This window comes from Protobothrops mucrosquamatus, unplaced genomic scaffold (genome assembly GCF_001527695.2).
Source record: "Protobothrops mucrosquamatus isolate PMUCROS unplaced genomic scaffold, P.Mucros_1.0 scaffold2887, whole genome shotgun sequence".
In the NCBI taxonomy this organism is placed as follows: Eukaryota; Metazoa; Chordata; class Lepidosauria; order Squamata; family Viperidae; genus Protobothrops; species Protobothrops mucrosquamatus.
Genome location: NW_015388915.1, coordinates 187,542 through 198,187, shown reverse-complemented (window position 1 = coordinate 198,187; position 10,646 = coordinate 187,542). Strand labels below are relative to the sequence as shown.

The 10,646-nt window shown below is 35.1% G+C and overlaps 1 protein-coding gene across 2 annotated transcripts in view; it reads left to right on the top strand.

The window, feature by feature from the left end:
- TRPC3 (transient receptor potential cation channel subfamily C member 3) overlaps nucleotides 1-8,280 on the top strand; it is a 51,182-nt gene extending 42,902 nt beyond the window's left edge. The window contains exons 10-12 of one of the 2 annotated variants that reach the window (XM_015825948.1): nucleotides 1,973-2,056; nucleotides 5,951-6,026; nucleotides 8,138-8,280. In XM_015825948.1, coding sequence (XP_015681434.1) covers nucleotides 1,973-2,056; nucleotides 5,951-6,026; nucleotides 8,138-8,280 — 303 coding nt within the window. The remainder of the gene's footprint in view (nucleotides 1-1,972; nucleotides 2,057-5,950; nucleotides 6,027-8,137) is intronic. The other variant, XM_015825949.2, reaches the window with a different exon arrangement.
- Nucleotides 8,281-10,646: the final 2,366 nt, after the last annotated feature.

Here is a 10,646-nt window from a genome sequence, read left to right as displayed (position 1 = left end):
TATAGAGAGTTAAGATTTACATTGTCTATCACTGTCCTGCTCTTTGTCTAATCTCAGTTTTATTTATGGTACAGATAGTCCTCGACTTACAACCACATTTGAACCCATAATTTCTGTTGTTAAGTGAGACATTTGTTAAACGAGTTTTGCCCCATTTTACTACCTTTCTTGCCTCAGTTGTTAAGTGAATCACTGCATTTGATAAGTTAGTAACCCGATTGTTAAGTGAATCTGGTTTCCTCATCGACTTTGCTTGTCAGAAGGTCACAAAAGGTGATCACATGATCTTGAGTCACAGCAATGGTCATAAACATGAACCAGTTGTCAAGCATCTGAATTTTAATACATGATCATGGGGATGCTGCAAAGGTCGTAACTGTGAAAAATGGTCATGTCACTTTTTTCAGTGCCATTGTAACTTTGAATGGTCACTAAATTAACTATTGTAAGTCAAGGACTACCTGTACTTCTATCTTTGCTTTCAATAAAAAGCACTTATTCTCTAATTCTTTGTCTTGTAATTAGTTAGATGTTAGACTTTGCATCCCCCTATCATGTATTTGCTTAAATGCATTTATTATAAAAATCTGATTCACTAATAAGTACTTAGATTCCTGCTCTTGGGAACACTCCTGAGAAAGAGGTGCCTTGGTTATAATGAGATAGATTTGATATCCCTGCCTCCATATCTCTTTCAGGGATGAAGCTTTATTGCATTAGGAAATATGGCCTGGACTGTATGTAAATGTATTGCAGTGTAGATGATACATTACAGATATGAAATAGTATTTCTTCGGTGGAATATTTTTAGGGAGAAGACAAATAAAACTTGATAACAATAATGATTTTTACTATTCCTTTCTTTTCAAAGGAGATTTCTAGAATAGTTTTGTCCTTTTAAATAAGTAGCTAAAATAATATGAGATGCTGCTGAATGCATTCTGCACTATCAAAAGTGTTCACCTGAAATGTGGATGGATTAGAAAACTTTCCATGTACAAGCAAGGGGAGTGAAACCCATGGACTTCTGTATTTAATTCAAAGTGTGCAGGAGCTCTTTTCAATTCAGCTAAATGAGATTGCTCATACATTAGGAGTGCTACCTTTTCCCATTATCTCAGATCCCCGTGTAATTAATTCCCTTTTTAACTTAGAAATGTCTTATAAGAATGCAAGCCTTATGTCACTTCAATAGCAAAAAAATGTGCTTGTATGAAGGATATGATATAAGACATAACCAGTATCAAGGACAAAGACTACATACATTATTCCTTATTTCATGCATATTTGGGTATCTAATATCTTTTTCAAGGAAAAGGGGCTTTATTTTTGTTTTAATGCAAAACCTGGGCATACTGGATGTCTGGAGAATGTGCCATCAATCAGTTAGAATTATCCTTGCCTTCATTCTTTATTGCTGCCTCTTCTTTGTCTTGATTGAGTCAATGGCTCCTATCCTAGCAGGCACTTGCTATGCTGCAGTAGTTGAGCCTCACTATTAATAATGAGAAGTTTTCTTTTTTATGCTGTCAGTTGCATGAAAAATAACCAAAAATATAAATTTCACTTCTGACAATCTAATCACATTTTTCTCATATTCAGTGCATTACTATTTATTTTACCCTTATAAATATTGTTTAATTCTAATGTTCTGTTCAACCCAAGCACAAGCTATGGGGGAGTTGTTAGGCTGTGTAAGATGCGTACAGTAACAATTGTTTTTCAGGAATAAGCATTCTTTTATATCTGTTTGGTTTAGGAAATGGTTAAAATAATATATTTCTATTTAAGTGCATTGTTCAATCTAGGAATAGATATATATTTTAGTAATATGACAAATTGAAACGTGTTTCTTTCAGAATTTTATCCTGAATGGTAATAATTTCTGTAATGTCATTAAGTATTAATATATCTTATATAGTAGCTGCAAATATTATGGAAGCTATTTTAATTCAAATATATTGTTTTCTAGCTAAATCTCTTTTCTCAGTCCAACTCAAGAGTTTTTGAATCACACAGTTTTAACAGTATTCTCAATCAATCTTCACGCTATCAGGTAAGCAGTTATTTGGATAATGTGAATTCATTATAAACTCTTATGAAATGCATTTAGATTTTTTTCCATTTATGGTTAAAATCAGGCATATTGCATACCTAGTGCTCTATGTGTTTAGCTGTAAGAGGTTTTCTTACATCCTCTTGGGAGATAAAATTCCAGTTGTCCATTATATCACTGCTTGTTTAAAAAATTGTACTTTTTCCCCTCACTGTATAATTACTAAAGCAAAGCACAACTTGGAACATCCAGACAATCCCTATTCCGTGTTGGCATCACTTAATGATGACCACTTGCTGTAGACAATTCACTACAATTGTCTGCTGGAAGGAGTCTACTGTATGTGCATGCATCTGTATCTATGTTGGCTGTTATGGGATTCATAACCCAGGTGCTGGATACTATAAAAGCCAATGAAATGCTGTGGACATAGTATATTTAGACTTCAGCAAGGCATTTGACAAAATAGACCACAATTCACTTCTTGGTTAGCTAGAAAAATGTGGGATAGACAGCATAACTACCAGATGGATTTGTAACTGGCTGACAAACCGTACTCAATGAGTAGTCCTTAATGGTACTACATCTACACGGAAGGAAGTAAGCAGTGGGGTACCACAAGGTTCTGTCTTGGCCCAGTACTCTTCAAAATCTTCATAAATGATTTAGATGAGGGAATGGAAGGGATTTCATCAAATTTGCAGATGACACTAAGATGGCAGGAATAGCCAACACTCCAGAAGACAAGCTCAGGATCCAAAAAGATCTTGACAGATTTGAACAATGGGCCCTACCCAACAAAATGATATTTTATGTGGACAAAAGCAAAGTTTTACACCTGGGCAGGAAAAACCAAAAGTACAAGTACAGATTAGGTGAAACCTGGATGGGGAGGAACAGGCTTCGTCTCAACCCGTCCAAGACCGAGTGGCTGTGGTTTCCGGCGTCATGTCATAGCCAGTTGGTTCCATCTCTGGCTATCGGGGACGAGTCATTAGCTCCCGCGGAGAGGGCCCGCAACCTGGGTGTCCTCCTGGATGCTCGGCTGTCTTTAGACGATCATGTGACGGCCGTGGCCAGGGGGCCTTTTCATCAGGCTCGCCTGATACGCCAGTTGCGCCCCTTTCTGGATCGGGACGCCCTACGCACGGTCACTCAAGCCCTCGTTGTTTCCTGCCTGGACTATTGCAATGCTCTCTACATGGGGCTCCCCTTGAGGTGCACCTGAAGGCTCCAGCTAGTTCAGAATGTGGCTGCGTGGGGGATTTTGGGGGCCTCTAGATGCTCCCATGTAACACCTCTCCTGCGCGAGCTGCACTGGCTGCCGGTGGCCTTCCGGGTGCGCTTCAAGGTATTAGTAACAACTTTTAAAGCGCTCCATGGCAATGGACCTAGGTATTTGCAAGACCGCCTCCTACCAAATATCTCCCTTCGACCAGTCCGCTCCCACAGAGAGGGCCTCCTTAGGGTACCGTCGGCCAGCCAATGCCGGCTGGCGACCCCCAGGGGGAGAGCCTTCTCTGTGGCAGCTTCTGCCCTCTGAAATGACCTGCCCCCCGACCTACGTACAATTGCGGACCTGCGCCTCTTCCACCGAGCCCTGAAAACTCATCTGTTCCATGCGGCCGGCCTGGCGTAGTTTTGATTGGGTTTTGTTAGGGGTTTTATATTTTAGAGCAGGCTTTTATGTAATATTTACTGTGATTTTTATTATTGCCTGTTCACCGCCCTGAGAGATAGGGCGGTATATAAATTTAAATAATAAATAAATAAATAAAAACCTTGGAGTCCTAGTGGACGATCACTTAAACAAGAGTCAGCAGTGTGTGGCAGTAGCCAAAAAAGCTAATACAATCCTTGGTTGTATAAACAGAGGCATAGAATCAAAATCATGTGAAGTATTAGTATTGCTTTATAAAGCCTTAGTAAAGCCACACCTGGAATACTGCATCCAGTTTTGGTCACCACATTACAAAAAAAGATGTTGAGAATTTGGAAAAAGTGCAAAGAGGAACTAACATGATTAAAGTCCTGGAGACTAAAACATATGAAGAATGGTTGTAGGATTTGGGAATGGCCAGTCTAGAGAAAAGAAGGACTAGGGGGGACATGATAGCAGTATTCCAGTATTTGAGAGGCTGCCATAAGGAGGAGGGGGTCAATTTATTTTCCAAAGCACCAGAAGGCAAGACAAGAAATAACGTATGGAAACTAATCAAGGAGAGAAGCTACCTGGAATTAAGGAGAAACTTCCTAACAGGGAGGACAATAACCAGTGAAACAGCTTGCCTTCAGACATTGTGGGAGGCTTTTAAGAAGAGACTGGACAGCCACTTGTCTGAAATGATATAGGGACTCCTGCTTGAGTAGGGGGCTGGACTAGAAGACCTCCAAGGTCCCTTCCAGCTTTATTCTGATTCTAATTCTAATTCAACCTATCTTCTGTCCTGCAGATACCGATGTAAATAGTACCAGGGTGAAAGGGGGGGTAACTTAGTGTACTTATGTGTTTATGGATTTCATTTAACATACTTCGGTATTATATATTTTTAAAGTATAGCCTAAGGTTAAGAACTCTCTTGCTTTTTTTAAACTGCAACTACTCTAGAAGAAGTGACAAAAATGTTTCAAATGAGTATGATGACTTCAGAAGTCTCTTTGTACTTCTCTAAGTTGGTCTTGTACCACTCCCTCTCCAAAGTTAAAATAATACTAAATAAAATAGTACATGGGAAGACAACAGAACAGAAATAGCCTGAGAGAAGAGGCAAATACTGCCATTACTTTGCAATTAAATATCTCCTATACAGTATCTCCTGCATTTCTGTACAGTAACTTCCCTTTCTTCAACTGAAGAGGGGAAACGACTGACAATGACAAATACAGGGAATGGACAAATTAACAACCAAAGCAATGAAGAAAATGTGTTGCATTTTAAGCCACAGGTTCAGTGGATTAGCACAGATGTGTTTTTCCTGTCTAAAGGAAATGCAGGAGGTCTTCTATCATATTTTTTCCCCTTGTTGGGGAGAAAAATTGATGTCAAAAACAAATGTAGGTCAGTGGGACAGGTATGAATGGAACAAGTAAGCATTCCAAAAATTCCAAAAAACACCACTAGCCAGACACATTGTAGTCATCTGAATTTGCCTCCAAATATTGAGTAGAAAAACAGGCAATTCTGCAATTATGTTAAATAAGAAAATATTACTTTTATACCAGTACCAATAATACCAATATAAGACTTTTGACCTGTGAATAGTGAATAAGATAAATATAATATTGTAGGAGCACGTGGTGTTAGGGGATGTGCATGTGTGCAAATGTGAACAAACCCACATGTCCTTTTGAATGAAATTTGGGGAAGAATTGGGGTATTCACCTATCTATGGAGTCCTGTTCACAAGAGCTGCTTAGGTATGTGTTTGTTAAAGAGTAAGAATAATTAGCAGGGATACACAAATTGAATCAGGGGAGGTAGTTCATTCAAAGTAAGCTGTTTTTTCTTGTTTAGCTTCTTCCCCAGTATATTGTTCTAATTTGTTTCATATAATGCCCTTAATTTTAAAACGAGTATACAAAAATGCCCATAACTTATGTTCTTTGTTGTGCTAATTGATTTTTATACAAATAAAATGTTTATAAAATTATAATTTAAAAAGGAATTTAAGACTATACAGTTGAACGTCTAGCTCTACTTATGATGTAAAAACTTGAAAATGAATGTTTGATTGCACTAAAATGGAACTAAATCCTGTAATTTGTATCGTGTAGCCTGACTTTATTACAGTTGAAGATTCAGATATTTTTTCAGGACTTATCAGGAGCCTGCATTTAAAATTAGGATGGCAAGTAAATAAATAAAAGTTTGATTAAGTTTTTCCCCTCCAACAGCAAATCATGAAGAGACTTATAAAACGTTACGTTTTGAAAGCTCAGGTAGACAAGGAAAATGATGAAGTCAATGAAGGTAAGAGCCTATAGAGTTATTCATACGGTAATATAAATGTAAAAGAAAAAAAAATGAAAAGTGTTGGAGGTCTGAGAAACCAGAGATTTGGATTATGGGAGGAATGATTCTTTCTGCTTTGGGCTTCAAAACAGATATTTAACACTGTAAATGTGGGTAAAAACAATGAAGTGGAGAAAATAGTGTATCTAATAATAGACATAGTGTTTTTCATAGTAAACTAATTAAATTAATAAATGATTTGCACTGGGATAAATTACTTTTACAAAAATAATCTTTTAACTACTGTATAGGCCAGATTAAATACTTGAAAATAACTAAAATATTAAATCTTCAAAATGCAACAGTCTTAACCTTTAGAAATATCCACGAGTTGGATTTGCTTCTAAAATTAGCTGATAAAAAAAGAAAATATACATGACCTAAATCTCTCTGGGGTAATGTTTTGCTTTAAGATATGAAAAGTTTTACAACAGAAAATAAAAAAGTTACTTGATATTTTGATAAACATACAAACATGCACACAATTTACATTTTATATTTGGAGGTGAGTGGATTCTTTTTAGCTTTTTGTTTCTCTTCCTAGGTAAAACTGAATCCCTTCCCCATTAAAAACAAGATCTCAGGATTTCTTTAAACTCAGTTTCAAATATCTTATTTATTTTTGTATTCAGAAAACATTAGAAAAAACTCAAATTTTGAAACTAATTGTGCTGTACAGTTTTAAGATTACAGATCTTTTATTCAAACTGCATGCTCTTAAAATGAATGTCAGGATTTTTAGTATAGTTTTATAATGCATATTATAACACATTACTCTGAAAATTAAAATCAAGACAAGCTCCCTACTGTTTACTTTTTAAGTAAATAATATTATGAATTCTTACTTGGTAAAATGTTCTTTGAATTCGGATTTTTGTCAAATAATTCATAGGACTGTGCAACATAGTGAATTAACAACTTCTTGTTCATATGAATTCCAAATCTGAAAAATTATATTAGAGAGATTGGATGTTGCTGAGATTTAACTGGCTTGAATAAATCATATTCTAATAACATTTATTATATGAAGAATATCTTCAAAATATGTAGAATTCAAATAACTATATAGCTGATTTATATAGGTTCATTTAAATGCCCATATGAAGAGACAAATGAGTAAATTTGATTAGTTTCTACAATAGTTATCCTGATTGTGAAGTGTACCTGTTTTTGATTAATAACACTAAACCTCCCCCAACTGGATGTTTTAGATGTGATGGTCAAAGCTCCCAGAAAATCAAAGAAGGGTCATTTTAATATGCCTAAACAAAATGCAGACTTACAGATTTCAAAATTAATACACCGTATGCCGAACCTTTGAAGTTAATAAGATTTAAACATACTTAAAATTGGCTGGATTGTGTCTTTTCTTCGTAATGCACTTATATATGTTTTTAAGATAAAGAACTGGAAAGGAGGTTATATTTGTTAGCTTCTTTGTTTGAGGAATTTTACCTCAAGAAGAGACATTATATAACTTTCATGTCTGCAGGTCATTAAAGACTCTGGAGAGCCAACTTGCCACGATCAATTCTCCATGGCCAATTCACCACAGGACAACTCATTGAGAGACAAGAGTTACACTAATATTGAAGAAATAGTCAAACAGAATCATTAAAGAGAGGATGCCAAAGGAGGGACCAAATGACAAAAATTAAAAAAAAAATATTTGAAATAATTAAATTGAATTGCTGAATTGTCCCGCAGTGAATTGTCCTGTGGCAAGCTGGCCACTGCAAATTGGCCATGGCAAGTAGACACTGGCGAGTTGGCTGTAGCGAGTTGGCTGTGGCGAGTTATCCCATTCCATCTGGACATATAGCATCATTGCTTCACTGTGAAACTTTTTGTTTGGAAAACAAATTGGAAAAAGTGAAGGTTACAGTACATCTTTCAGTTATTTCACATTTGCTCAAAACTTTCAGTTGTAATGACTTTGAATATCTGTTTATGTGATGATTCATCAATATAAATTGAAGAACTTCAACTGCTTGGTCTTATGAATAAACAATGTAGCAGATCGATACTTTATCAAGTTATGTTAAATGGGTTTTTTTGTTTTTATACAGGTGAATTAAAGGAAATTAAACAAGATATTTCTAGTCTTCGCTATGAACTTTTGGAAGACAAATCTCAAGCAACAGAGGAATTGGCAATTCTCATACATAAATTAAGTGAAAAACTCAACCCAAATATTTCAAGATGTGAATGATCCCAAATGACATTTTCAAGATAATTACCTGGATTTTGACTATAGCACAAGCATTGGCAATAATATTTCTGAGTGATTCATACTTGAAAATATGTAGATTTTTAGTACTAAATGACTTTATGTACAACTTCATTTGAAATACAGTCTTAGAAAATTTTATGAATTTACATGCAAACAATTTAAGTTTATTTCAGGTATAACGCATATTTTGCATTTATTTAATACAGTACAATTGTATCTAAATAATTTTTCATTGCTAATACTTCTATTAGTAAAATGAATATTTGTAGCAAATGAAAAAAAATAATAGTGTAGATTGTACTGCATGTCTGTTCCCATCTGTGAACGATTTTTATGAGAAACAATACCAAAAGTTCAGCCAGCTCAGGAGGGATTACTTGAAATGAATCATCAAGAGTTAAGCATGATCATTTTAAAGATATAAGCTTTCTAAAATTAATGGATTGTTTCAGGAAATAGTTGTGCCTAGAATAGATCCATGTCTGATCTTATGCATGTTTATCTAGAAGTAGGCCATAAAGTTTATTAGTTTGTACTACAGAACTGAAAATGTTTTAAGTACTTAGCCAGGGCTACTATGAAAGCTAGTTTGGTGTGGTGATTAATGATATCAGGCTAGAAACTGGGAGACCATAGGTTTAGTCCCACTTTAGGCACAAAGCCTGATGAGCGATCTTGGGCTAGTCACTTTCTCTGAGACTTAGGAAGTAATGGCAAACGACTTCTGAAAAAAACGTGCCAAGAAAACTGCAGGGACTTGTCCAGGCAGTCTCTCTCAGAATCAAACACACTTCAAGGAAGGAAGGAAAAAAATTCTGAATTGCAAAAACCTAAATGATTACAAGATGGCAAGAAAAAGATACTGAAAATCTTAAGTGTTTGCAGCCCAGATCTGATACCTCTAGCTTAAATTTCACTAAATCATGTCCACTTATTTACTTGTTTTGAGAATGCTCAAAGCTATGCCATAGAACTGAATGTCTAACAGTGAAAGTAAAAATGTAATTATAATGTTAATAACGCTTTTACATTTATCTCATATATTTTGTATCATATATCCTTTAAGAATACGAAATAAGGTTGCTGTTGTTTTTTACTTCTAGTTAATGCAAAATGTCAAAACATACATTTTCATGTGGTAATTTTTTTTTAAATCCCAGATCCTATGCAAGGCTGAAGTTTTGTTACATTGTTCTAACTAAAGCCTTTGATGCTTATTTGTTAAATAAAATATCCATACTTTATGGACTTATATTGTTCTTGTACTATTATCTGTGGGTTTGGGGTAGGTGATAGAAGAGAAATCCTGTTCATTCAAATAAGCAATGGGCTACGCTTCCATATTCTAAAACTGTTACACAAATTTGATAGCCAGAGTTTTATTTTATATGCCATTATATTTATCCTTTCCAAAGCCAAGCAATACTTAATCTTTACTAACTGTGCAAGCATATGTATTAATATATTATTATTAGGCTGTAAATGACTTTAAAGGAATTTTAAGAAATTGTTTTGGAGACTTTTCCTGAATATTAAGAGGACAGTATTTAGATTTTGATAAATGTCGACTTATGACCACAATTGAGCCCAAAATTTATGTTGTTAAGCGAAACATTTGTTAAGTGAATTTTGTCCCATTTTACAACCTTCTTGCCACAGTCATTAAGTGAATCACTAAAGTTGTTAAGTTAGTAACAGGGTTGTTAAGTGAATCTGGCTTTCCCATTGACTTTGCTTGTAAAAAATTGTAAAAGTTGATCACATGACCCTGAGACACTGCAACTGTCTTAAATATGAATCAGTTGCCAAGCATCCAAATTTTGATCACATGACTATGGGAATGTTGCAACTCATAAGTGAAAAAAGGTCATAAATTGTTTTTTTCAGTGCCACTGTAACTTCGAACAGTCATTAATGAACTGCTGTAAGTCAAGGACTACCTGTATTTGTCTGGCTATAATTCCTCAGAAGGGTTCATTGTTCATGAATAGTGGTTATTTTAATGAAGAGGTAAAGACTGGCAAGATTAGAGGAAGAAGAGTAAGCCAAAATTAATTATCTGTACTAGTAAAGTGGAAAGTTATAAAGTGACATACTGTAGGATTTTATAGTGGGAATGATTTGTTTTAAAGCTAGAAATTGCATGCAATTGTACAATTGCAACCTTGGTCTGCTTTCTTTCTCTCTGAAAGAGATTATAAAAAGTATTTAAAATAAGACTAAAATAAGCAAAAGATCTGGAGAAATATGAACTTTAAAAAGGAGGATGAAGTGAAGTGCTATAAAAACAACAGGCCAAAGAAGGTTTATGTCTGAATTTGATCTAAAGAAATGAGGAGATAGGA